The 26,818-nt window shown below is 57.8% G+C and overlaps 3 protein-coding genes across 9 annotated transcripts in view; 1 reads left to right on the top strand and 2 right to left on the bottom strand.

Moving 5' to 3' along the window:
- The window catches only part of WDR90 (WD repeat domain 90), a 57,932-nt gene extending 41,110 nt beyond the window's left edge, over positions 1-16,822 (bottom strand). For 3 of the 7 annotated variants that reach the window (XM_082292319.1, XM_082292320.1, XM_082292323.1), the window contains exons 1-15: positions 16,688-16,822; positions 14,350-14,461; positions 11,935-12,121; positions 11,545-11,640; positions 11,140-11,219; positions 9,928-10,101; positions 9,353-9,535; positions 8,851-8,942; positions 7,703-7,802; positions 6,512-6,646; positions 4,857-4,991; positions 3,684-3,772; positions 2,150-2,210; positions 776-967; positions 31-162 (exon numbers count right to left, since the gene is read on the bottom strand). In XM_082292319.1, coding sequence (XP_082148445.1) covers positions 31-162; positions 776-967; positions 2,150-2,210; positions 3,684-3,772; positions 4,857-4,991; positions 6,512-6,646; positions 7,703-7,802; positions 8,851-8,942; positions 9,353-9,535; positions 9,928-10,101; positions 11,140-11,219; positions 11,545-11,640; positions 11,935-12,121; positions 14,350-14,457 — 1,764 coding nt within the window. In that variant the 5' untranslated portion in view covers positions 14,458-14,461; positions 16,688-16,822. Of the gene's footprint in view, positions 1-30; positions 163-775; positions 968-2,149; positions 2,211-3,683; positions 3,773-4,856; positions 4,992-6,511; positions 6,647-6,754; positions 7,006-7,702; positions 7,803-8,850; positions 8,943-9,352; positions 9,536-9,927; positions 10,102-10,638; positions 10,682-11,139; positions 11,220-11,544; positions 11,641-11,934; positions 12,122-14,349; positions 14,462-16,687 lie in introns of those variants that run through there. The other 4 variants (XM_082292321.1, XM_082292325.1, XM_082292322.1 and 1 more) reach the window with 4 other exon arrangements.
- MSS51 (MSS51 mitochondrial translational activator) lies at positions 16,026-19,041 on the top strand. Its single transcript, XM_082292326.1, has 6 exons — positions 16,026-16,409; positions 16,704-16,859; positions 17,072-17,196; positions 17,366-17,929; positions 18,420-18,513; positions 18,587-19,041. The coding sequence occupies exons 1-6, from the start codon at positions 16,117-16,119 to the stop codon at positions 18,855-18,857; spliced, it is 1,503 nt and encodes a 500-aa protein (XP_082148452.1). The 5' UTR covers positions 16,026-16,116; the 3' UTR covers positions 18,858-19,041.
- A 16-nt stretch (positions 19,042-19,057) lies between these two features.
- On the bottom strand, positions 19,058-25,060 carry LOC309579192 (cytoplasmic phosphatidylinositol transfer protein 1-like). Its single transcript, XM_082292318.1, has 9 exons — positions 24,998-25,060; positions 23,821-23,969; positions 22,065-22,153; positions 21,895-21,902; positions 21,347-21,418; positions 21,165-21,260; positions 20,911-21,066; positions 20,773-20,836; positions 19,058-19,924 (listed from the first exon to the last, which is right to left on the bottom strand). The coding sequence occupies exons 1-9, from the start codon at positions 25,043-25,045 to the stop codon at positions 19,659-19,661; spliced, it is 948 nt and encodes a 315-aa protein (XP_082148444.1). The 5' UTR covers positions 25,046-25,060; the 3' UTR covers positions 19,058-19,658.
- Between the last annotated feature and the right edge of the window lie 1,758 nt (positions 25,061-26,818).

The following is a 26,818-nucleotide window of genomic DNA, read 5'->3' as shown; positions in this document are numbered from 1 at the left end:
ATGGTCTGAGTCACCCAGATTTCCCCCTACCTTGTTGAGGGCAATGTGCATGTGGCCCACGAGGAACACGTAGAGCTCACTGAGGAATTCCTGGAGCTGCCCCTGGTTCTCAAATGCCTCGGTCTTCAGGTATTTCTCCCTCACAATCTTCACCACAGAATGCTGTGGAGACAAAGGACATTGAACAAGGCAGGTTCTCCCCCGTGCCCCCCACCAGCTCTCTAATCAGACAGAGACAGAACATATTCATTTTGCCTGAAGCTCCAACTTAGTTTTGAGAAATAAATCCAGCCCACCACTGATAAAAGTAAAAAAAGCAAGCAAGGGGGATTTCCTTTCCCACCTCCCTGACACACCCTTTAGGGGACAGCATGTGGATGGCTCATCTCCTCAAGACAGAGAGGGGGTCTCCAGGAAGAGCGTGGCTGAGGCTGAGCAGCTGAGAGAGTGGAACCTCCTTTCCCTGCCAAGGCAGACTGGGAATGTGAGAGCAGCCAGCTTTGCCTTTCTCAGGTTATGAGCATGGGGCAAAAGGATGTGACTAGCTCCCATTGAAAGGAAGTGTTCTCGTGGTGTGGGACCAAAGCAGCTCGGTGCCTGCTCCATTAGAGGGGAATCCTGTCCCCTCAGTGCCCACTGCAACAGCTCCAGGTGGCAGGAAAGGATTCTGGAGCACCACATCATCCTGAGTTACCACCATGGGAAAGCAGTGCCTCCCTGAGAAACTGTCAGGACAAAACAAGCAGGGATGCAAAAAGCACAAAGGAGTCTTCACCTTTAGCTGTTCCTTAAAAGCAAAATATTTCCCAGAGGTATTGAGCTCGTAGTTGAGCTGACGCCTCTGTTCCTCCAGGGTTCCGTGGTCTATCATTCCCTGGCCAGGCAGCTGCTTCCCAAAAAGCTCATGGTATTCCCTCAGGATGGCAGCAGCAACACTGGTGACACATTTTTCATAAGCTTCCACTGCCTAGGAAAGACATAAATAAATTTCACAAGCCACTTATGCAATCAACCTTGATATGTATTTGATTTGCCACAGCCCACGCCTCCCATTAACTCCACCTGACTCAATTAGTCTGTCACACATCCTTTCCTGTCCACGCCTGAGGGCTGAGAAAATATCTACAGGTAAACACAAAATCCTTCCTGCTAGGATTTTCCATCACAACCCAGTATTCCAGTCACTGCTATCTCTCCTATAGCAATATAATTGGCTGTGAGTAAAATATATCTCATTTACTGGGAGCCCTGAAACCCATGGCCAGCCCTCTTCAGCAGAATCTGTAACCTCCGTAATCTTGATCCTCAGAAATTCTTGGTGACCCAAGAAAGGTCAGGGCTGATTCTGTTCAGGTTTGTCTGAGTCTGATGAAGCACAGGGGCTGGTCTGAGACAAGAAACTGTTGGGACTGTTTACAGGATAAATGTAAGGTTCTGGTAGCCTCTTTTCCCAGCATCCCATTTCCTTCCTTCCCCATGGCTGCCTTCCCTCCCTTTGCTCCATCTCTTCATCTCTTCCCTTTGAATGGGATGTGAACACAAGTGATGAATGGGTTCCCAAGGCACACTGCTGTAGAGATAACACATACAGGCGTTTCCTTTTCTGTGTATTTCCTAGGATCATAGAATATGTTGAATTGGAAAGAATCCACAAGGATCAAGTCCAGCTCCTGGCCCTGCACAGACATGCCAGCAATCCCACCCTGTGCCTGAGAGCATTGTCCAAATGCTCCTGGAGCTCTGGCAGCCTTGGGGTTGTGCCCATTCCCTGGGGAGCCTGGGCAGTGCCTGGGCACTCTTTTTCTAATATCCATTAAAACCTCCCCTGGCACAGCTCCAGCTGTTCCCTTAGGTCCTGTCACGGGTCACAGAGAGCAGAGATTGAAGCTGTCCCTTGTGAGGAAGCTGCAGACCCCAATGAGCTCTGCCCTCAGTCTGTGTTCTCCAGGGTGAACATTCCAAGTGACCTCACCACTCCTCAGATGGCCCTACTCCCTTCTAGACCCTTCACCACCTTTGTGGCCCCGCACCCTCGTCCTCATCAAACCTCTTCTCCTTGTTGCTGTGGGCTGAGAATGAAGCCTCTGTTGTGTGAGAGGGATGAGGGCAGGATGGAGTGGCAGAATGGTGGCAAGGCTCTCACACGTACCTTCTTGGCTCCTCCTGTCCAGGGGGGCAGCTCAGGTTTGGGGTGAATCATCTCCTTGACCCTGTCAATGAGAGCAGAGGAGAGATCAGCAGATCCACGGCCTGGGATGTTGGCTTGTGGAGTGGGAGGACTCCAACCTGCCATCGTGTCCCTGAGACCCCTGACAGGGACCTGGGAGGAAAACTGAAGTCTCAGACCAAGAGTGACCAGGTCCCTACAGCTGATGGTTGTGGCTCATCATGACAGGGCTAACATTTACTGCTGACCCAAACTGCTCTCCTGGAGCGGCAGATCTGGCTCTTGGAGCTGCTGGTTCTGCAGAACAGGTGTAAGGAAGGAACCAACCTGAGGAAAGCTCTGTAGAATTTGGTCACTAAACAGCCCAGGCCACTCTTTAACTAAGATTTTATTAAGGTGAGGATGGCTGAGCACTGCAGCAGGATTCTCTGTGGAGTCATCTTCCCTGGATATATCCAAAAACCATCTGGACACAGAGTAACGTGCTCTGGGGAACCCCGCTTGAACATGAACGTTGGACTAGGTGACCTTCAGTGGTCCCTTGCAAACTGAATCATTCTGGGATTCTGGACTTAAAATCCTTGGTGCCAAACCAACCTTAATTCATTAAAATTTTTTTCAACATTTCCTGCTCACTGGACACCAGAACACCCTCAGTCCTCAGAACACAATCCAGCCCACCAAGCCAAGATGCACACAAGCAGGTGAACAAGGAGGAGTTATGCTGAATCCACACACACTGCAGAAGAGTAGAAATGGATAAAATAGGCCAGGAAAAGGTCTCTTCTAAGAGGAGCTCAGCCTGATCCTCCTGGAAGACAGCAGGCAGCCGTGAGGACAACACACATACCTCCAACGAATGGATGATATTTCTGTTTGAGAGACATAAACCTGCACCTCTTATACTTTATTAATCTGCTGCATTTTCTATATTTTTATTCCATAAATTAGATGTGTTATGCCTTTCTAACCCATAACACAGCAGGGCTGCCACTGGACAGGAACTGGAAGTCTCAAAACAGCAGAGATGAAAGAGCAGCTCTGCAGCAGAACAACATGAAAACTAACACAAAAGCTGAGGAATGGGTAAAACACTGTGAGAAAACTTCTGGAAAGCTGAAAATGAGAGAATGCTCTGGTGAAGCAACAGCAGCACTACCCAGGGCAGTCCATGCTGGTGGCCAGGACTGACCAAGCCACTGAACATCACATGCAAGAGGCAAGCACATGGGGATTAGTGGGAAACAAAGCCCAGACAGGAACACAGACACTGCTGTGCTGCTCTGGTGTCTCTTGTTTTGAGAGGAATGGCAGGGAGATGCCAGCTGGGATGAACAAGTGTTTTCCCAACACACCAGATGCCACGTCTAAAGCAGTCTGGCCAAATCCTCCCCCTGATTCCTGTGGGCTTTGTCTCAGGCCCTCTTTATGGAGTGTTCCAAGGGGGGTTTGCTGTACAAGCCTCTCCCCACCCTGCAGAGAGGAGCTGTCAGCCCCACAGCCCATCCTCACGCACCGTCTGACGAGCTCCTCCCGCAGCCGCTTTGGGACCAAGGGCCTGTCCAGCTTTATCTCCATCACCAGGAACGTTCCTGCCTCGCTGTACTGTGGAGATAAACATTGCTCTCTGGGTCGTGCTGTCTGCAGCCAGTGCTGGCACAATGAAATACTGAGCACACAGCCACAGAGCTCCAAACTGCAGAGATCCAGCTTGTTTTATAACCCGCCCTCAGCATGAGTTACAGCAGCAAAATCCAGCTCAAGAAACCAGGCTAGGGAAAAGGAGAGAGCCCAGATAATCAATCTGCCTGCAGAAAGAATGTGCATTCCAGAGGAAGAAGCCAAAATATGAAGGGATAATTTAAATAAATGCCTGACAATTTACAGAGACCTTCTAGCCCAATGCCAGTCTGCTCTCCGGGTGGACGTCACTGGAAGAACTCTGGGACAGCATCTACATAAAACATCCCTTGTCCAACTCACTCTTGAGGAATTTGTGTGAAAGGTGTGAGACACCAGCATAGTGATGCTCTACAGTCTTTCCTTCTCTTTGGAGAGACATAATTACCTGTCCTTCATGGAGATTTGTGACATTTTCAGATCCTCCAGTGCCATCTGACAACTGGATTTTGGATGGGTTGAGTAACTATTAGGAAAAAGAAAAGATGTCTCTTGTTTCCAACTCAATAAATCTTGTATCTTTGCAAGTTCAGGGTGTGAGATGGTGCATTTGTTCAGGCAGCATGTCCTACGATTTCAGGGAAAGGGAAAGCTGCAGCTTCCTCACAAAGAGCAGCTCCAATCTCTGCTCTCTGTGACCAGCGACAGGACCTGAGGGAATGGCTGGAGCTGTGCCAAGGGTGGATTAGGCTGGATATCAGGGAAAGATTCTTCCCCCAGAGGGTCGTTGGGCACTGTCATGACCCCAAGGCTATCAGAGCTCCAGGAGTGTTTGGACAACACTGACAGGCACAGGGTGGGATTGCTGGGGTGTCTGTGCATAGCCAGGAGTTGGACTCATGATCCTTGTGGATCCCTTCATGTTGAGGAGATTCTATGATTCTAGAATAATGAGTATCTCTCAGCTGGCTGAGGCAACACAGCATCCATCCCTGGTCCCTGCATGTCCCAACTGCCTGTGACGTGGAAACAGAGCAACCATGGTGCCATGTGCCTCCCTAGACCTCACCGTTCCACTGGAATCTTTGTCTTCCTTCTGAGCCTTAGTGGGAGCAGCTCTGGAAACAGGAGAGGTCCCCAACCCTTCCTTGGCCAGACTGAGCTGTGACCTGAGATCCCGGAAAATACTGTGCTGAATTCTGGTCTGAAAAATAGAGGGAACAGAGAGAATCAAGGGACAAAGCAGGCTTCCTCACTCCTTTGCCTTAACCTCTCACATCACAGAACACACTGTCAGGGTCTTAAATGCATTAAGAAGTTTTGTAACCTCATTCTCTCCTCCTAGAGTTCAGCTGCAGGTGCTCCAGGCCAGCTCTGATCCTGTGTAGCCATGAAGCCTCAGGTTAGGCTTTGAGACTCAGTGAGGTCTCTGCATCTTCCCTCAAAGAGCTGTGTTATCACTGAGGACTGGCCCTTGACCCTTGCCTGAGATATGTGGTGAACATGCTGGAATCCAGATCCGAGATCCTGAGCTCCTGGTGGGATCCTAGACCTGCCCCACAGCTATGGACTTGCCTGGTGATGAGGACTGCTGGATGAATCTGGCTACTCTCACCATGCCTGCTCTACACATTTTTGGGGTCCCCACCTGCCTGACAGCATCTCTTGGCTTCCAGCTCCTTCTCTGGTGTGGAGCAGCCTCCCTGACACACACCAAGGAATGCAAGGAAAGGGTTTGTCAGACTGTGTGTTTACACTGTGTTTGACCACCTAGACAGGCTGTTCCCTCCCACACATCCTGGTTACAGGAATTGGGCTAGCAAGAGTTATGGGGATCCTGGGGAGAGGATGGAGTGGCTGTAGGGAAACTCCTTAGAGCAAGAAGCAACCCAAAGTATCTGGGGAATGAGGACTTCACTTGTGACAGGTAAGTGGCACAGGAGAAGCAGCACCATGCAGCCAAGGGGTCATTATTCATGGCAGGGAAGCAGAACCCAGCAGACACACTTGTGCCCAGCCCAGTTCTGCAGCAGCCAGTGGGAGCAAGGATCAGGAGAAGGGCTGGAATTCACCCGGCTCCGGCACCTGGACTGCAGCCCCACAGGGAATGTGGGTGGTAAAACCAGGCTGTGCATCTGCCCTCCTGAAACAAGCTCAGGTCTGTTCCAGGAGGGATAGACTGGGGGAAAATGGAGATATAAGTGTCACTCTTAGTAACAGAGAGGGAAAAATGAGAAGACAAATAAACCTCGGTGAGCTAGAGCTGAAAGAGCTCCAGTGACAGCTTTTTTGGTGGTTGCCGGGGGTAACGCGATCCTTTTAAAGCCACTGTTTGCTCTTCCCAGCAACACAGCTCACTTGCCTATCTTCCAGTCTGGGGAAAGTGGAGCATGCTGGCATAGGAGGGAGTGAAGTGAGATTCAAAGCCTCTCTCAGCCCCCAAACCTGCTCACAGCCCCCCAGAAATCCCCTGCCTTGGAGAAATCTGCACCTAAAAGCTTGTATCATTATTTTTCTCCATCAACAGAAGGGCACTGACAGTTCAGATCCAGCTCCAAGTACCACACTGCCCACTCCCAAACACCCTCTGTCCCTGCTGCCTGCTCCCAAATAACCCTCTGCCCACACTGCCTGCTCCCAAACACCCCCCTGCCCACACTGCCTGCTCCCAACCTCTCAGTGCAAAGCCAGCTGCAGAGCTGGAGCAGAGCCTGCTGCTCTCACCTTCTCAAACACCTCGCTGTCCTGGTAGCTAAAGACACGGAAGGCCCCTCGGATCTGCTTCACCCCAGGGCACAGCAAATGCATCATGTTGACATATGCCACGCCATGGAAGGCAATCTGCTTGTCCTCATCTCCCTGGAAACACAGAGCAAGGGACTGAGATCCTGAACAGACTGTTATTCTCCTTAAGGGAACAAGGTCACCAATCTCATTAAGAGGAGGCCACACAGCAAACTGATGCACCTGATGAGCCAGTGGTCCTGTCACTGGCACGCAGCCGAGACAACCTGGATGAACACACTGGAGTCATTCCATATGTAGAATATTAATTTTATCCCAATCCCCATGGGGCAGCTTTTCTCTCTAATTCCTGCACTCTGCTATTCCTCAGGATGGTCTTGTTGAGATACAGCTGGAAGATTATCAGCTGCGTGGTTAGAAATCCAGGTGATCCTCCCAGAGTTGTGCATCTCAGGTTGGACAGAAACCAAGTGGCTTAGGAGGTGTGGGAGGCCTGGTGAGAAGAATCATCATCAGAGCTGCAAAATCCTGGCACTGGTGAGTGCTGAAAGGGATTTACACCAACTTATATGACTTTGCCCTGGAATAGATTAGGAGCTCTCACACAACCAGCTGCCAGGAGCAGAACCATTCTCTAAGGGGCTGTTTCTCTGCTCAACCTCCCTGGTTTAGATGCAAAAGCATAACTTACCTACAGCCCAAGAAAGAATGCATGAACTTCTTCAAGGTTTTCCAAAACCCCATTGGCTAAAGATCAGCTCAGTGAATTACTTCTAATTCTCTTCAAAGCCAGGCTGGACAGGTCTAGTGGAAACTGTCCCTGCCCGACACAGGGAGTTGGAAGGAGATGGAGTTGGAAGGAGATGGAGTCTGGGGTCCCTTCCAACCCAAACTATTCTGTGATTTTAAAAGGTACCCTCTCCCTGTCCCCTTTCCACTGAGCTACCACAGTCCATCACTGAGAGCTATAAGGAAAAAATATGCCGCTGTATCCATTTAACAGCCCTATAAAGCTGATTTTTCACAAAGCCTCCTGCTCTCTGACTCACTTTGGCTGCTTCAGGGATGATTTTGGTATCACAAAGGCCTCAAAAGGAAAATGCCTGATAATGCAATGCTACTCCACGAGCCAGACCCCACTTTTACCTTGACAGCTTTGCTGGTTTTTACCTTGTCAGCTTTGCTGGTTTTCCCTTTGCCACCTGAGGCCATGGACATCTTGCAGAGCTCCACGGGCCAGTAGCAGCACTCGGCAATGCGCTTCTGCAGGCTGGGCACAAAGCAGATGCAGGATGCACTGAGGAGATGCAGAAACCCAGCTGGAGACCCCCACCACCCTCCTTTATGCTCCAGCAGCCCCTCTTGGGTTTGCTTCACCCTATTCCCTCAGCAAACACCCTCTGGCCATGGGTACGCTGATTTGGGGCAGGATGGGTACATGTCCTCCTCTATCCACTGCTGTGTGCATTTATGGCACAGCCAGCTTTAAAACAACTGTGAGAGCAACACACCAGGTTTTTTCTCTCCCTCAGTTACTTCAGAAATGAGTAAGAAGGAATGTGATGAACTTTGGTATAAATCCTGAATTGTACGGAGCAAGTGGATCCTGAGCTTGCATTCAATGTGGCTGGTGACTCTGACACCAGCAGGCAGGTGGATGGATGCGTAGGGAAAAGAATTTTAAAAATCAAACAAGATTGAAGGGAGTATTTCCCCACAAGGAGTAATTTGGCTGTGAAATGCACAGGCATGATTCAGCTGAGGCCAGAAAATAGCAGGATTCAAAGATAAATGGAACACTCATCCTGATCTTGAGCGGATCGGGAGCTGCTACAGGCAACACTTACCCAATAAAAAAGCAAATGAAGAGTGCCTACATGGAGTGAAAGGTTTGTATGTGTTTGGGATTCAGTAAAAACTTAATTAGCAGCTCAGAGGAGAGCTGTGGAGGCCACTCTACTCCATGTCTGCTCACCATAACTGCTGCCCCTTCCTTCGAACCGTGGACGGACCAGCCCCCAGCCCCAGCTGCTGGCAGCAGGAGTGAGCATTTGTGGCCTGGAGACAGCAGCTCCAGCCAATTCATATTCTCTCAGCACAGCAGAACAAAGCTGCTGCCAGCAGTTCAAGGCAGTTCAAGAGCTGTTCCCTTGCTCAGGTGAACACTTGTGGCCATGAGACAGACCCAGCAGCTATGAGAGGTGAGGCAGAGCCACAGTTTGACCCCAAAGAGGTCCAAGAGCACCTGCACGTTGCTGCTCCCTGCCTCAGGTCATTCATCTGAGCATGTTCTGGGGTGGGTCCCTCAGGTCCCTTACACAGCCACTGCAGCAGCGTCCAGGTAACAGCGCCTTTCCGTGTCCCACACGATTCTCTTTGTGCTCTCTGCCTGCCTCCTGAATTCCCTGTCCTGTGAGAAACAGCGTGCAGTCAAAGCCAGGACAGCAAACTCCACAGCCTGCATCATCCTCAAAAATGTCCCCAGGAGGGAATGTGAGTCAGACAGAAGTGTCCAAGTGCCCATAGCCAGGCCAGCCCTGCTGAGAGGCTGACAGCCTTTCCTGCAGACATCATCAGCGTTAAGTGCCTGGCTCACAGGAGATAACACAACTCCCAGCCCAGCAGCCCAGTGTGGGTGTTTTCTGGGACCAGACCTGCCATATTCTCCCTTGGGATACCTCCTGCAGTGAGTCAGCATGTCTGCTGTCCCAGGGGAACCATCTCTGTGCTGGACACTGCAGAGTGACCACCCATCTCCCTTTCATATGAAGTCTCTCAGTCCCTTCTGGTTCTCTTCCAAACCTGCCAGTCCTTTCTCACCTTGCTTCTGGTGAGGTCTCCATCCTCATCCTCATAGGGCCCACCAACAATGAAGGAGTTGGGTATGGCCAGAGCACCAGGGGCCAGGATGGTACCAAGGGGCCAGTTTTTGGGCCGGGGCAATGGTTCTTTTTCACCATCAGCCTTCAGGATGCCGTTCTGGAAGAGCAATAGCAATTCCTTCTAGAGAGACACAAGAAACAAAAGATTTGCCTTTCTAACAGGAGCAGGAGCAAGAGCCAGCTGCTCCAAGCTGGGATAACAAAGCAAAGCAACAGTACAGGGTGCCTGGCTTGGAAAATGCACTCCACCACACACATGCAAAGAATGGAATAAAAATAAAGAGCCACATGGAAAAAACCCTGCCAGTTTGAATCCAAATCTTTCCAAACAGACCTTTGTTTGTGTTAAAGAAACACGTCACGCCACAGAGACTCTGAGCCCTGCCAACAAAGGCTGCTGGTGCACAGGCACGGGCGCTGTGCACCCCACGTGCCTGGACACTTGTTCCATGGGGTGGGAGAACAACCCAAACCCAGCCAAACCCCCTGTCACTGTGCCTGGACCATTCTCACCTCACCAGCTGCTGGTATTTGCAAGCAAGCCATGTAGTTTTGCTGGCCTTCAACGGTAAAGACTCCAGGGACAGAATAAGCTGCCTCCATTGTGATGCTCAGGAGGTTCCCACTTGAGAACTGGGTGGCAGAGAGCAGGAGCTCTTTGGTGCTCACTGTCACTTCAAGGCCACCCTGCGAGACAAGGATAAAGCAGAGCCAGTAAATAGACAATTATAACTTGCCTGCACTTAGGGAGAAACAAGCAGAAACCCAAGGCCAGAATGTATGATGTTATCTTGTGCCTCATCTCCGATGTAAAAGAAAACAGCCCAGCACAGGAAAGGAATTTCAGGACCAATTTGGCTCAATTGTGGTATTTGTTTGTTTAAAGCACAGCCTAGCTGAGGTATGGCACATGCCCCAGGGGTCTCTTAAAATGAGCTGTGGAGAAAGAGGCAGGGTCTCATGAAAGGAATCACAGAGAAAGAACATCAAGGGTGGAAAATGATGCTTTTCCCCTGGTGATTCAGAGAGCCACAGCTTTGCCTCTGCCCTATCTCCATGCTCTGTGTGGAGAGCCTTTAATTACCTGTCCCAGCCCCAGATGGATGGTGTGTGAGGGAAAACCAGCTGGTCAGCGTTTATTACCTGTCCTCCCTAATGAGTGCCCCCCCCACCTTGCTCACTGTGAACTCCTCTTAAACACAGAGCTGGTAATGGGATACCCACCCTTCCACTTCGCTCCCGGTGCTCACTGCAGGCAGGCTCAGGAGCAAAATTGGACACATTTTCCCAGTGTCATACTTCATTCCCTGTTTTAGTCACTGGGTGCTTTGCAACGTGCTGAATGAATAAGGGCCTTGCAGGAAAGGCAGTCAGTTTGTACAATAATGGACTCAGACATTTTATCTGCAGAAAGGAAGGCTAATAAAGCTGGGCAGGTGACCCTGCCGTTGCCTTTTTGGGGGTTTTCAGCACTGTGCTTTCCATCTTTATTATTTTTTGCAGAGCAATTGGGTAGCTGCACACATTAACATTTCCCAGCACGACTTCACCTATCAGAGAGAAGTAGGGACAGACGTCAGAGGGAGCGGGAAAGGCCTCCAAGCCTGTAACATATAGGGCTGTACCACATCCGTGATGAGCCAGGCAGCTGAGTCATGTTCTCCCTCCCATTAAAAAGCAGCAGAGAGCTGAATGAGGAAAGGAACAGTTCCAAATTCCACATACCGTGGCCTTGGGGTGAAGCTTCTCTGATGAGGAGGCAGGCACTGCATACAAAGGAGCAAAGACCTTCAGTGAGCGCACTCCTGGGAAGAAACAGGAATGAGAGCAGCCTAAAGTGAGACCCTCTGCAAAGAATTATAGTCATGGAATGACTTGGGCTGGCAGGGACCTTAAAGATCATCTCATTCCAGCCCCCTACCATGGGCAGGGACATCTTACATGAGACAAAATCATGGTCTAACTCTGAATGCTGAGCTACCCTCTCTCCCCCCCGAGTCAGATTTTGTAGAGCTCTGAAGGTCACTTTGTCAAAAGGAAGTAAGTTGTAGTCAGGGGTCCATAAGCAGAGATCAAAAAGTGCCAGGGAGCAAGGAGTGGTCATGGAGGCTGTGGGATTCGATGCTGTACCTTGCAGCAGAGGTAGAAGGTCCACCACAGCTTGGCCAAGAGGAGTGATTTTCTCCGGTTTTTTCTTCTCCCTTGGCCCCACTTCTAGCACAGTCACTAGGGAGATAAAAAGAGAGGAGCTGGCAGAGTTCCTTGGACCAGCAGGTCAGGCACTGGGGAGGGTCTGTGTCAGCTCTGGCACATGCTCCTCTTCACCTCCCAAGGCTGACAAGCACAGCAAAGCCAAAGGAGCACCGGCCAACATGAAAGGGGATTCTTCCAGCTGGCAGAGATGGGCAAGAAGTGCTGAGAGCCTCCCACTGCTGCTGCTTTAGTGCTATTCCTGAAGCAGTGACTCCTGCAGCGACAGCACCCGGCTCCAGGGTGGGAGATCTGGCATCAGGTACTTACAGAGCAGTGGTTTCTGCACAATGACATCCAAGGAGTTGGGCCCATCGGGGCTGCACTCAAAGCTGGTGCTGAAGTTGTATTCTGCTGTCCCACTTGGCAGGACATCAGTCTTGGGGGAGTCTCCCAGGACTTCTCCATTGTACTCCACACGTACCAATGTAACCAGCACGTTGCTTTTGAGAGTTTTCTGTCAAAAAAAGAGCTCAGTGAGCAGCTGGGTCTGCAGCAGCATCCCAGGATCAGAGTTCCCCTGGCAGCAGCTCAGGTCAGTGACCAGGATAGGGCTCGCTTGTGGGGGTCTGTTCTACCACAGGAATGGGGAAGAGAAGCAGAGCTTGGACCTCACCCTCCCGTCTTTAGGAGGGAAATTTCCTGCTCCATGATGCCCCAAGGATTATCAGGAGCTGTGGCAGGGGGAGATAGAGAGGTCCAGGCTTCACCTCAGGAAAGACACATCTAAAACAAATCCCAAAATACTCCACTGATATTTCTGTACTTCCAGGAAGCTTGAGACCTTTGCTGTCTCCTAAGAAAGCAGCTCCTGAGCTAGAGGGATGAGCTCACAGGACACCTGTGCATGTCACATAGTGCAGAATGTCCTGAAATGGACAGGAGAAAACAGCCTTGAGTTGTGCCAGGGGAGGTTTAGGTTGGATATTAGGGAAAATTTTTTTCACTGTAAGGGTGGTCAAGCACTTCAACAAGCTCCCCAGGAAAGTGGGGGAGTCCCCATCCCTGCAAGTGTTCAAAAGACATGTGCATGTGGCACTTGGGAATATGGTTTAGTGGTGGCCTTGGCAGTGCTGGGTTAAAAGTTGGATTTGATGCTCTTAGAAGCCTTTTCCAACCTAAACAATTCCATGATTCTATGAAATCAAAGGAAGGGCTCCAGCAAGCTCTTAGGGAGCTCTGCAATTTGTTGTTACACCACCTTCATACCACTTTGCTTTAATCAGAGATGAGGAGATTCAGATTTTACTTTGAATTTCAAATGTCTAAACAGAGGGGCTTAAACAGGGCTGGAGAGGGACAGTGAGGGTACAGCATGTGGCACTGGGGTCCCACATGGGCAGCATCTGGCACCTGCACAGCAAAGGAAGTGCTGGGCAGCAGGTACCAAAGGGCTCCCTGCAGCAGAAACACGGTTTAGTTCTCAATGCACAGAGAAGTGGATGAACACAAGGACCATTGTACCCAAACCCAGCTTTTCCTTAGTGCTGAGCCACAGGGATGCCTAACCCGCCCTCAGCTCCCTCTCTCCCTGTCACTGGGGTAATTAGTTGCCTGCTGGTTCCTACACAAAAAGAGATCTCTTTCACTTGGTTTTAATTTTCGGCCCTTCTCACTGTCTCCTTGAGCATACATCCTATGAATGGCTAAACAGAAGAATCCAATTAACCTTTCCCTGTACCATTAATTATCCAAGGCTCCTCTCTCATCCTTCTCTACATTGCCTCTAATTAAGCAGATTCCACACTTATAGCCAGAAGTGGATTCCACATTCTTACAGCCGGATTTTTTTTCATATAGTTGCTGTGATTATTGCCCTTTTGTAACCCCCCTTCCCTTCTGTACAGCCCTTTCTCACGGTGGAGCAATCAGAACCACAAAGCAACATTCCAGATGCAATCAATCCATGAGTCTTTTCTTCCCAGCATTGTTTATCCTCCTCTCACCTCATACCTCACCTAAGCTGCTGTTTGCTGAATCTATCAGTGTAAGAGGTACTTCAATACTACAATGTAAAAGCCTCAAGCAGGTGCTTTTGGATTGCTTTTTCTGTCTGCTGCTGGAGCAGAAGCAGGGATTTGCATTTTTTCTGCTTGCAGCAGGAGCTGAGCTTCTCCTCCACATTCCCTCCCAAATGCCAGTGCCTCTGGAATACTTTAAGGACAGCTGAGTGCATCACATGGAAATCACACCAGTGGTGGTTTCATTGGCACCAGCTCATAGCCTTGCACTGGATCCACTGCTTTTCTAAAACCAGAGCCACCCTATTGCTTTCAATATGATTTAAACAGCTGGAGCTGGGATGAAAATCTGGCTTTACTCCCAAGGTGAGGTCCTTTCACAGGTATTTGTCTCACTGATCACATTCTCCCTGTGTTCTGCTTAAAAAACCTGCCATTTACATACAGTTAGAGGAGGCAGGGAGGTACATTTCACCCCAGTATCTCTGGCCTGCTGCTAGGGAGGTGTGTTCCCCAATTTATGTACCTCACAGCTTTTTCCTCTGTGTCAACTCCTCAGCAGGGAGGAGGAAGCCACAGCGTGGCATTGCTGAACCTCTGATACCCCCACCACTCCTTCCTTTAGCCTTATCACCCCCCAGCTGCTCTCACAGGGGATCCCTGTGCATACAGAATTGCTCTGGCCTTGTTTAATAAATTAGTAGAGATATTTTCAGAACTTTACCAGGTCCTGAGCCTTCACGACTGTGATCTCTACTGGTATTGGCTGTGACATACTGGGAAGAGATGCAGCAGCGTCCTTCCCACCAGCCAGCTCCGCAGGGACCTCCATGGCTCTGCAGGAGAAAGAATGAGGAAAGAAACATGAAACTGCTCCGTTCCTCTCCCAGATACCTCTGCAGGACACAGCAGTGCTGGTTGTGAGCGCTATTCAGGGCTTGGCTGTCAAAACACCATTGAAAGCACAGGGCTTTGGCAGTGACGAATCTCTCACGAGGTGCAGGGGGAGGACTGGGAAAAATGTAATGTGAAAATAATCCATCTCTGTAAGCTTCACTCAGCTGCAGCTCCCAGGAAAGGTTTGTTATGCCAGGCTGCTCTCAGCTCCCAGCACCGGCTACCTCCCTGGCTCTCTTTTACTCCCTGCTTAAGTTAATGGTGACCCCGTGGGCCCAAGGCCGGCAGCTGCCAGCCCCGCCCCCTCATGGCTCCCACATGCCGGGGGGACCTGGCTCCATCTGTTCCTCAGGTTTGTGAATCCCTCCGGATTCCCTCAGGGCGCCCCAGGGACCCCACGGCCCCCTCGCCTCACACCCCCAAGGCCTGGCAGCCCCCTCAGGGCAGCACTGCTGGGCCCGGGGGTGCTCTCACCCTGCTGTGCTCCTGCAGACCCTCACCGACGGTCCCGGGGGTATCCAGCAGCCCCTCACCCACGGACCCGGAGGTTCTCCTGCCCCAGAATGGTCCTGTAGCCCTTCACCGATTGTCCCGGGGATCTCGCCGACCTGGGGTGCACCTACAGCCCCTGACCCCCGGGCCTAGGGGCTCTGCTGGCCCGGCGGCTCCTGCAGCTCCTCACCCACGGGCCTGGAGGCTCTCCTGCCCCAGAATGCTCCTGCAGCCCCTCACCGACAGTTCTGGAGGCTCTCCCGCCCCGGGGGGATCCTGCAGTCCCTCACCGGGAGCCCGCCGGGGCAGCGTGCGGCGCCGGGGCAGCGTGCGGCGCCGGGGCTCGAACCTGCGGCCTCCGAGACTCGGCGGAGGGCTCGCGTCCCGTAACCACAGCGACGCGGCTGCTCCCGCCGGACCCCGAAACCTCGCGGGACCCCGGCCCTTCCCCGCGTGTTTGGGGGCGTGCCCGTGAGGCCGCGGCCGCCGCCATGATGGGTGTGGGCAGCCCTCACCAGCCCCCGGTGGGGCGGCGGTCCCCCCGGGCCGTCCCGAATGAGCTGGCGGTGCTGTAGGGCCACCATGTCCCCCTTTGCAGCCTGGTGCGCCCGCTTGCTGCCACAGCCCACTGCTGGCCTCCGCCCCGGCTGGTAGAAGCCGCGGTGCCCACCCAGGCACTCCCTCACACCCCACTGGGGGCTCTGAGGGGGTGGGAGGGGGTTCCCGCAGGCCGGGCTGGGGTGCGGGCCCTATGGCGGGGGGCTGAGGCAGTGACTTTATGTCTCTGTGGTGACAGAAGGGTCGCAGGGTCTTGGGCAGCCCCCCAAGCTCCCCCAGATTTTGCAGTGTGGGACGCTACAGCGCTTTGGAGCACCCCACTGCCACCAGCGCGGCTTTTGGGGCGGGAGCCGGACCCCCGGAGCGGGTTGGCCCGTTCCCGGGGAGGGGATGCCCAGAATAGCTCCGCTATCCGATTCCGAGGGGCCACGGCCGTCTGCACCGCCGGCTCCTGGGGGCTGACATTTGAGCCCAGCCGCGGGCCGGGACGGGCCGGGCTCCGGGACTGCTCGGGATCTCCCGGCATTACCGGGATAGGAGCGGGATGGCGGGCGGGAGGCGCCGCGGGGGTGGCGGGCGGCGCGGGGGACCCCGGCAGCACCCGGGGACCCCCGGGCCGGCCTCCTCGCCCGCACCCGTGTCTCCTGCAGCCGCCACGGCCCAGCCAGCCACAGCCGCTGCCCCCAAAACAGGTCGCTCCAAGAAGGCCCCGGAGGAGCCAGCGGCGAGGGCTCCCGACGTGGACTCGCTGGGCTTCCAGGCCATGGACCGCAACGTGCCGGGGCTGTCCCACGTCATCCTGCAGAAGCTCAACATGAAGAGCTACGAGGACTACAAGTGAGTGAAGCACCCATGGGTGCCAGTTCCCCACCCCCTCCCCCGGGCAGTGCATCCCGTGTGTCTCCCAGCAGCTGGAGCAGCTCCCATGGTTCATCTCACCCTCCCGGCTCAGCCCACGGGGAGCTCTGATGGGCTCTTGGGTGGACCCCTCCAGAGTGCCTGGCTCCCCGTCCCCACCCAGGCCAGGATGCTCCTGGCTGCAGCTAAAAATCTTGGCAGCCTTAGAGGCAGGACATCAGCCCCACCGTTGTGGCAGTGGGCTGGATTCTGCTCACCCTTTGACGTCTGCAGGTCTGCCATGGACGGCAGGAAGAGAGGCAGCGATTTCGGCATCCGGACGTATTTTGACATGTTCCAGAAGATGGAGGACACCTTCAAATTTTGTGTCGAGTGCAAGAAGCTCCCCGATGCCCTGCCAGACCCCAAAAGCCTCCGGCGTTGCAAGAGGTATGGTGGGGAGATGGTCTGATGGCACAGGGATGGATCCATCCCTGTTTCCAGCCTGGTGGCTGGGGTGAAGTGAGGGTTGTCTGACCCCAGTGCCCAGCTCCAGCCTCCAAAACAGTGACACAGCCCTGAGAGGGGGTGGCAGGGAGCCAGGCTCGGTGGGCTGGTTTGTGCCCCCCCTCCATGGCTGGGCATGCTGCCTGTCTGCCCAGGTGCCAAAATGTGTACTACTGCGGTGTGGCATGCCAGCGTGCCAACTGGCCGCTGCACAAGAAGTTCTGCAAGAAGCTGAAGCTGGTGGCTCTGGATCGGCTGGTGGAGTGGCTCGTCTTCACAGGTGGGGCATGTGTCCCCCCAGGCCTGCCTGACCCCCATCCCAGGCTGCTCAGGTCCTGTGGTGGGATGTAGTGTCCCTTCTCCAGCCCCACTCCCACAGCACAGGTGGGACAAGCAGCCTGGGCTGTGGCACCACCACTGCACCCTCCAACCTCCTCCTGCCTCCCCAGGAGACATCCCATTTCCCACGGAGACCTGGACAAAACCTGCCCGGGACGTGAAGGGCTGGGAGGACTGGTTCTCCATGCAGGAGCAGCTGGAGGAGAAGCTGGGTGCCATCGTGGCAGGGCGGTACATGACCCTGCTCTGGGCCAACGCCGGGAAGCCCCGGCCGGAGGACGCAGAGCTGCGGGAATCCATCCGGCGGCTGGTCACCGACTTCCACTCGCGGCCGCTCACCATCGGCCTGGGACTGCGGCTCTTCGGCATCGACCCTCTCACCAGGCCCCTCACCGTGCACGTGGTGGGGGCTTCCCACGTGGAGACCCTCAACACGCGGCTGACAGACTACGACGAGCTCACACGAATGTTCCCGGGGCACCAGGGCGTGGAGATGGTGATGGTGGGGGTGGACGTGGTGGACGGACCCATCATGAGGCCACCCCTGACCACGTTGGCACCCCGAGGGAGGGTCTATCTCAGCAGCTACAAAGGGCTCTACCACGACTTCTGGGAAAGCCACGTGGAGACCAAGCTGGCTGCCCGTCCTGACCTGGTGGTGGGCTTTCACCCAGGTAAGTGCCTGCACCGTGGAGGGGTTAGACCCTCACACCCCACTGCCGGGATGGGGACATCCCTACAGGGCACATGCAATGCACTCCTCAGGGACTGCCCTGAGCACCATGGCAGCACATGGGGCTGAGCCCGCAGGCGGCTTGGGACGTGCCCAGGGCTTTGCACCAAGGCACAGCGGGCAACTGGGGGGGCCCCCTGGGACATGCCTGCCTCGTCTCCCCACCAGGCACTCTGTCCTGCCTGTGTCACCCACCTGCAGGTGAAACAGATCCTTCCCCTCAGGTCTTGGTGCTGTGGCTCAGCCCAGGACCCAGAGTTTGGGGTGCCCCACGTGCTGGGGGGGAGCCAGACCCCGCCTTGCTGAGGGCTGCCAAACTTACCGCATACTCTGGGATGTCCAGCACAGAGTGGGTGCAGTTGGAGCTGGCTTTTCCCGGGGCCAGGGTGGGAAGGGAAAGAGGTGGAACCTTCACGGCTGTGTCCCCACAGGTTTCCATGCCTGCCCAGACCTGCTAGCGGGCTGGCTGCCCACCCTGCTGCTGCTGCGGGACTATGGCCTGCCCGTGCTCTTCACCGTGTACAGGTGAGCACGGCCCCGCCACCCCGGTGAGCCGGCACAGACACCCAGTGATGGTGCCTGTCCTCTCTTCTGGCAGTGAGCAGGAGCTGAAGGCCTCCCTGCAGATCCTCGTGGAGCTCGAGACACACATTGTGGGCTACGCCAGCAACCCTTTTGCCTCACTGCGGCCCGAGCAGGTCTACTCCAGCCCCAACAAGGCACCTGTCTACTGCAGCTCCCACTACATCGCCCTGCTGGGAGCAGAGGCTGGGCTGGGGGCCGAGGAGCTGGAGGATGATGATGGCTGGCAGGGAGGAGAGCCCAGTGGTTCTGCTGTGGCTGGGGGCATTGCCCCAGGGCTGGGCTGATTCCTGCCTGCACTGACCACCTGACCCCCAGAGCCTCACCATCCCATCCAGGACCCCATTTCCCCATCCTGGGATCAGTGATCCAGACGCCCCTCACTGCACACATGCAGGCCTGGGGGATGCAGCACCCGAGCACAGGCATGGCACCCTTCCACAGCACCAAATAAATCACTACCAGCAACCAGCTGCCGTGTCTCGAGCTTTATTTCCAAAAAGGCCTTTGTTTTCCTAAAGAAAACGAGGGGCTCAGCCCACCCCAGCCCCCCTCGAGCAGCCACGGCCTCTGGAGGGACAGCGAAGGGGACCCCGACTGCGGGACCAGCCGTGCACGGGCCTGTGCAGCCCCTGGGGGTCCTGTGGGGAGCCCCAGCCCAGCGCCCAGCTGTCACTGTCACCCTCACTGTGCCCCCACGCTGGTGCCTACCCTGCAGGGCACTGCTCCAGCCTGGCCGTGGCAAGCGGGCACCAGCTGGCACCTCCCCACTGCTCGCCAGCCTCGGTGGCCCTTGCGGACACCGGGGCAGGTGGAGTCGAGGGAAGCAGCTCCTGCGGTATCACCCGACGCTGCCGGGGACCCGCGCTGGCCTGGCGTCCCCTCCCGGTGCAGCCAGCGAGACTGGCACGGCAGTGGTGGCACCGACCCGTGTGGGCACCCACGGTGGCTCGGGGAGGCCAGCACACCCCAGGGCTGCCAGCGCCCTGACAGCGGGTGCGGGTCCCTCCCTGGGCTCTGCGCCCGTCGGCGGGGCCGGGGTGGGCGGCGGAGCTGGCACAGTCCAGCACGGAGCGGTACCGCCGGCGTCACTCGGCGCCAGCGCGTTCCCGCAGCGCGGGCAGCGTCAGGGTCTCCGGCGCCGACTTCTTCCGCGGGCGAGTCTTGGGGGGAGCCAGGAACTCGGGGGCCTCGTCGCTGAGGGGGGTGGAGGGGGCGCTGGCAGGGGCCGAGTGCGTGGCCGTGGGCTGCCCCACCTCGCTGACCGAGATGGCCGGTGCCACCAGGCCGATGAGCTCGTTGGTGGCCTCCTGCGTCTCCTGCTCGTAGCGCCGCACCTCCTCCATCGTCATCCCTGCCGAGCACAGCCGGGCTTGGGGCCGCTCGGCACCGCCGCGTCCGGCACCCCCTCATCCCGGGGCAGCCTGCGCCCCGCGCCCCGGCTCCCCACCGAGCTGGGGGACGGGAAGGGGACAGGGACTGGGGACAGGGGGACGGGCAGGGAAGGGGATGCTGGGCAGCACAACCAGCTCCACAACTCCAGCACCAGCCCAGCCAGCAGGGGGGAAGGGATGGATAGGCAGCGCAGGCAGCGCAGGCAGGGGACACGCGGGGAGGGCAGCTGGGAGGGGGGACCCTCCGCCGCGGGGTGCAGGGGGGGCACAAGCCCCCCTGCCTGCACCCACCCCCAGGCAGCAAGGCGGGGTCCGGGGTGTCCGTCCCCGGCAGGCAGAGGGGCTTAGGGGTGCTGGTTCCCCAGCTTTTGGTTTGTGGCCACTTGCATCTGAGTCTCGAAGGCCCGGACCTCTTCCAGGGACATGTCTGGAAGGCAGAGAGCCGCTCACCGGGGTGGCCTGGCACCCGCCGCCAGCTGTCACCAAACCCGGGGGTCCCGTCCCTGTGCCCGCACGTGGCAGCCGCCTGCAGCGCGTGTCCCTGCCAGAATGGGGGTGCAGACAGCACAGGCAGGGTGCTGGGACCCCTGTCCCCGTCCTCCCCGAGGGGTGCAGGGGAGCGGGCAGCGTGCGGGGGTGCAGGCAAGGGTGAGCAGGCAGCACAGGCAGAGCAGGCAGCAGCGCAGGCGGAGGAAGAGCAGGAGCTGTGGTGGGGTTAGTGGCATCAGCAGTTAGACCTGCAGCCCCCTCCCTCCATGAGCACCGTGTGCCCCCCTCCCCACAGCGCCGGGTGACCCCACGGACTCACCGCACCACTCGTCCACCCAGGCAAAAGCCTGCCGGTGCCCGATCAGCAGGATGTCCCGGATCACCTGCAACACCACGGGGGTCAGCACCCTGTCACTGCCCCCCCACTGCCCCCCAAACCCCCTTGGGCTCCTCTCACCTTGTGCACAAACTGTTCCACCCGCGTCTGCAGCCCCCACACCTCGAACTTGACGCTCACCAGTTTGTAGGAGCACATGATGGGCTTGGTGTGCTGGCGCCAGCCCTCCCGCAGCGGCCCCCGGCCCGTCTTGGCCGAGCTGAAGAAACGGGGGTCCTGGGGGGATGGGGAGGAGTAAGATCATGAACCCACCCCCCTGGGACAGGAGACAAGGGGGTGGCCTCAGGGAGCTCCCTCGTCCCCAGCCATGGTACCTCCAGGCTGCGGTAGTAGCGCTCAGGGATCTCGTCGAAGGCGATGTCCAGGAAAGAGACCTCGTGGTCGCCCAGGATTTTGTCACTGTGGAAGATCTGGGGAGGGGAGGGAGGGTGAGTGACATGGGGCATGGGTGGTGAAGTGATGAGTTTGCCAGGTCTCAGCTGCGGTGCACACTCACATTCTCGCTGTCCCCGCAGTTGTCCTCGTACTTGGTCTCGATGTAGATGGAGAACTTGGGCAGGAAGGAGCACTGCAGGGAGTGGCTGTCAGCTCGTCCTCGAGGGACGCCCATCCCGAGGGACACCACTCCCAGGGATACCCACCCCGAGGGACACCCCACCCCCAAGGATGCCCATCCCCAAAAGTTGTGTGGTCCAGGGACACTGATCCTGAGGGACACCCACCCAAAGGACACCCAGCCCTGAGGGACTCCCACCTCCAAGGATGGTCATCCTCAAGGACCACCCACCCAGCCACAATGACACCCTCGCCAGGGGATCCCATCCCCGAGGGAATCCGACCCCCACAGGACACCCACCCTGAGGGGTGCCCAGCCCAAAGGACACCCACCCAAGGGCTACCTGCCACGGTGACACCCCCACTGAGCGATGCCCACCCTGAGGGACACCCACCCCTAAAGGATGTCTGTCCCAAAGGACACCCACCCCCAAAAATGTCCCCCCAGCTCCCGACAAGGGGACAGGTCATTCCATGCCACCTCCTTACCGTGTACTCTGCAGGGACACCAGGGCACATCACAGGGTGGCATCGCCAGGCGGCATCACGGGGGGAGAGAGGGAGTGGTGAGACCGGGGACAGCTCCCTGCAGCCCCCCCACCACTGGGCAGGGACAGGGTGCCCGGGGGTGCCCGTCCCACGCCCTGCCCGGGGCTCACCCGTGATGGTGTAGGGGTAGTAGTTCCAGGCCCTCTCGGTGATGTAGAAGATGCGGGGGGTCACCGCCCGTGCCCAACTTGGCAGCTTGCTGTGGGCACCACGGCAGGGCACCCCCTCAGGACAGGACATGGCTGGTGCCACCCATCCATGCGCCGCCAAACACAGCCTGGCTCTGGGACCCCCATTTCCACCCCAGGAACCCCACCTGCTACCTAGGACCCTCACCTCCACCCCAGGAAGCCCCCAGGGATCCTCATCTGCACCTCAGCATCTTCATCCCAGCACCTCTCCCAGTAACCACTGCCACCTCCCCGGCACCTGCATCTACACTCCAACACTGTCATCTGCACCTCAGGACACCCCCAGGGACCCCTGTCACCTCTGCAGGACCCTCACCCCTGCCCCAGCCCCCAACCATGCACCCTCACCTCCACTCCAGGATGCCTCCAGGGACCCTCCTCACCTGCACCTCAGAACACCTCCAAGGAGCCCTGTCACCTCCCCAAGACCCTCATCTGCACCCCTGGATCATCACCTGCACCTCAGAACACCCTCAGGGACCCCTGTTGCCTCCCCAGGACCCTCCCCAGTGCCCCAACATTCCCCCATCAGAGACCCCTCCCACCTCCCCAGCACCTTCATCTGCATGTCAGGACCCCCCCAGGATCTGTGCCAGCTCCCCATCTCCACCCCAGTGCCCGAATCCTCTCCTCAGGTTCCCCACCTCCTCTCCAGACACCCTTACCCCCCTCTCCTCCCCAACAAACCCCCACCCTCCTTCCTGGACCCCCACCCCTTCCCCAGGACCCTTCCACCTCCCCAGGGCCGAGGCCCCAGGGTGTTCCCATTCCCCCCCAGCACCCCGGCAGGATCAGGCCCCCTGGGGAGTCGGGAGGTGGGTTTTGATTAATTTTCAGGCGTTATAAATAAATTTCAGGCGAGAGGGGAATCGTGAGCGCTGCAGCTAAAAATAACCCGTCTCACACCAGCAGCTCCTGGTGGGGAGCAGCCCGTGTCCGCAGACAGCTGAGGGGACATGAGGACAGTGGTGCTGGGGGCCAACAACTGCCCCACAGTGACATCCCCAGGGCCAGGGCGTTGCTGAGCCCCCCGATCAGGCACCCACTGGCACCTGGAGGTGGGTGCCCACCAGAGAGAGGTAGGTGCACCCCTGCAAGGTGGATGAGTGTCCTGAGATGAGTGTACCCCATAAGCAGGGGGCAGCCCCCCAGAGAGGAGGTGAACCCCTAAGATGGGTGCATAGCTCCCAAAGGTGGGTGCAGCCCCTGAAGACAAGTGTGCCCTGGGTGATGGGTGCAGCCCCGGAGATGGGTGCAGCCCCCCAAGGTCAGTGCAGCCCCCCAAAATCAGAACACCCCAGGAGATGGGTACACCCTGAGAGAAGTGCAGCTCCCAAAACTTGATGCAGGCCCCAAAGATGGGTGCACCCCAGCACTTGGGGACCCCATTGGGAGACACACACAGCCCTTGAAGATGGGTGGGTGCCTGGGAGATGGGTGCAGCCCCCCAAGATCACTGCACCCCAGGATTTGGGGGCACCCCTGGGAGATGATGGAGGCAGCCTGGGAAATGACAGGGGTAACCCTGGGAGAGCAGTCACACTGCAGGGTGTCCAGGACCCAGGAAGGAGCTTCCCCAGAAATTTTGGAGGAAGAGCTGGGGCCACCCTGATGCCTGCCCATGCCCCCCACCGCAGTGCCCACCCAGCACCCATCACCGGAGCCACGGGCTCACCTGGAGAGGTGGACACGCTTCTCAGTGAACTGGCCGGGGCCGTGGACGGGGTCCTCGTGGGGCTCGTTCTTCACCACCTCCACGCCCTCGCCCTTCTCGCTCTCTTGGTGGCTGTGCTTGCTGATGGTGTAGAGCTGCCCCACGCGGTACTGCAACCACAGCGCCCGCCCTCAGTGCCACCGGCCCCAGTGACCACCCGGCACAGCCCGGGGGCTGAGCCACGCTGCCGAGAGGGGAAACTGAGGCACGGAGCAAGGGGTGGCGGACCCTGAGCCGTGCAGCGGGCAGGGGGCTCCTGGGGCACCCTGTGTGACCTCCCGTGTCCTTAGGCTGTCCCAACACCCAGGCAAGGGCTGGATCCTGCTCTCCCTGTGCTTTCCCAGTGCCTTGCAGAATGCCTGGAGGTTTTCTGCTCGGCAAACTACCTGGGAGCCAGGGAAAGCTGTGAGTCTGTGATACATATGGATGTGTCCGTGTCATATATGTAACGATAAGGTGTATTTGTGGATTTGGCGATGCCGCTGTGCAATAAGGGTTTGATTGTTCTGCTGAAGATCCCATCCACCACCCCACCCGCCAGCACTATTTTACCACCGCACTCTGCCTAAATTAAAACCTTCCCCTGGTGCAAGCAGGGAGGGACGGCACTGCCCCGGGGTGGGCACCGCTGCAGGTCCCCGCTCGCCAAAACGGCCCCGTCAGCACCAGGTGCTCACGAGAGACCTTTGCCCAGGGATGCTGCCAGCTGTCAGCGCTGTTTGCCGATGGCATTCAGGCTCCCTGCCGGAGCAGGGATGGCGCTTGTGCTCCCTGTCATACCACGGGCATCCAAACCCCCGCCGCCCTTCCCCTGGTGGTTCATCCCCTGCTCCTGCTGTGCCCCGGTGCTGCCGTCGGGCTCTGTGCCCCAAGGTCGCCGTGCCCAGGAACGGCATGCCCCCCCACCTGCACCCCAAAGTACGGCTCAGCCCTCGCACGGAACATCCCGAGCCCAGCACGCCCCGGTCCCTGCCCCAAGCCGTGCCGCGAGGACGCAGCAAAGGGGTCACCGCGTCCCTCTCAGGGCAGGAACCGATCCCCCGGCGCTGCGCTGCTCCGGGTATGAGACCCCCACCCACAGCCCCTCCCTCGCTGCGTCCCCGTTCGTGCCAGCCGCGGCCCCGTGCCCCGCTCTCACCTCCTCGGTGGTGAGCGGCATGCAGATGCGGTACTCCTTGACGAGCATGGTGACACGGGCAGGGTGGCACGGGCACGGCGGCCAGCACGGGGGTCAGGCGGAGGCGTCGGCGCTGGCGGGGACACAGCTCATGCTGGGGGGCCGCGGGCAGCGGCAGCGGGGGGGACGCGGCGCTGCCTCCCACGCTCCCATCCCAGCACCCCACGCTCGAAGCAGCCGCCCCGCTCGCGGTGACTTCACGAGCCGTTGCCATGGCAGTGCCGTGAGGTCACCCGTGCGAGGAGCAGCCTGGGTGTACCCAGCTGGGGACACCCCGGCACCCCAAAACCCTCCCGGCGTTAACCCCTTCCCTGCCAGGCGGACGAACACGTCCCTACGCGGCTGTCTTGGAGCACACGTGTCCCCCCAAAATAGGGTGCCATCCCTTCGGGGTGCCACATCCCCACCCAACTGTAGTGGCCAGTGAGGCAAGAGGGTTGCAGGGATGTGAGGATGGGGTCAGACCTGCCCGATGCTCCTGGGGACCCACCTCTAGGCACCCACACTCTGTCCTGTCCTGAGGAGCTGCTCCCCGGCAGCACAGGACCATGTCTCTGATGTAGGACACCCCTTCCCTGGGCAGGAGTTGGACCCCCTTCCCCGAGGCTTCTCCCAGCACCTGTCCCAGCCAGCATGCACTCTAGGGCTGCCCCCCAGCACCCACCCCAGCCATGGCACTGCCAGGCTGGCACATTCCCTTCCCCGTCCAGCCAGGGCTGGGGATGCTCAGAGTGAGTAACAGGACAGCTCAGGGGGCTCCTGAACGTGGCCCCCAGCCCCACAGAGAAGGAAGGGGACGTTGGCCCTCCTGAAAGTCACCCTGGATGGGGGATCAGGCCTTGGAAGGGGCAGACAGGGGCTCACATGGGGTTTTGTCTGGAGTCAACTTGTCCAGCTGGGGACACAGGGACATCCTTGGGGGTACAGGGTCATAGCGGGACACAAGGGCATCTTTTGGGGCACCGGGGGACACAGGAGTGTCCCTGGGTCCACATAAGCATTTGAGGCTACAGGGGCATCCCTTGGGGGACACAGGGACACCCTGCTGACAGGGCAGAGGGCTGGGTGCTGGTGCCAGGTTGTAGGGACCCCAGTACGGGGGGCGGAGGCAGCCCCGGCATAGGGGAGGTGACACCCCGGGGACTCACCGGAGCACCGCAGGGCACGGCATTCCCCTCCCCATCCTGGCAGCTCAGACCGGCCCCCGCCGGCTGGAAAAGAAGGAGCCCCCCGGCCGGGCTCAGCCGCCCCTTCCCCACCGCTGTCCGCGGCCACATTCCCTCCGGGCCGAGCCCCGCCGCCCCTCCCGCTGCCCGCACTCACCGGCCCGCGGCGGTGCCCGCTTCCACCGCCGCCGCCGCCGCCGCCGTGCCCCGGCCGTCCCGGGCCGTGCGCAGGAGCGAGCCGCCCCCCGCACCGCCTCCCGCGCCGCGGCACACCGACCCCTAGGGGGAGGAATGCACCGGCACCGCACCGGCACCGCACTGGCACCGCACTTGGACCGGCACGACATCGTACCGGCACCGGCACCGCACCGCACCTGGACTGGTACCGCACCTCACCGGCACCGCACCGCACTTGGACCGGCACAGCACCACACCGGCACCGGCACCGCACCGCACCGCACCTGGACTGGTACCGCACCGCACCGGCACCGGCACTGCACCGCACCTGGACCGGCACCGCACCAGCACCGCACCGGCACCGGACCTGGACTGGCATCGCACCGCAATGACAGTGACACCGGCACCACGGCACCGAGAGACCCTCCAGCGCCAGGGC

The sequence above is a fragment of the Coloeus monedula genome, assembly GCF_965178545.1.
Source record: "Coloeus monedula genome assembly, chromosome: 16".
NCBI classification, from domain to species: Eukaryota; Metazoa; Chordata; class Aves; order Passeriformes; family Corvidae; genus Coloeus; species Coloeus monedula.
This window is presented reverse-complemented; position numbering and strand designations above follow the sequence as displayed.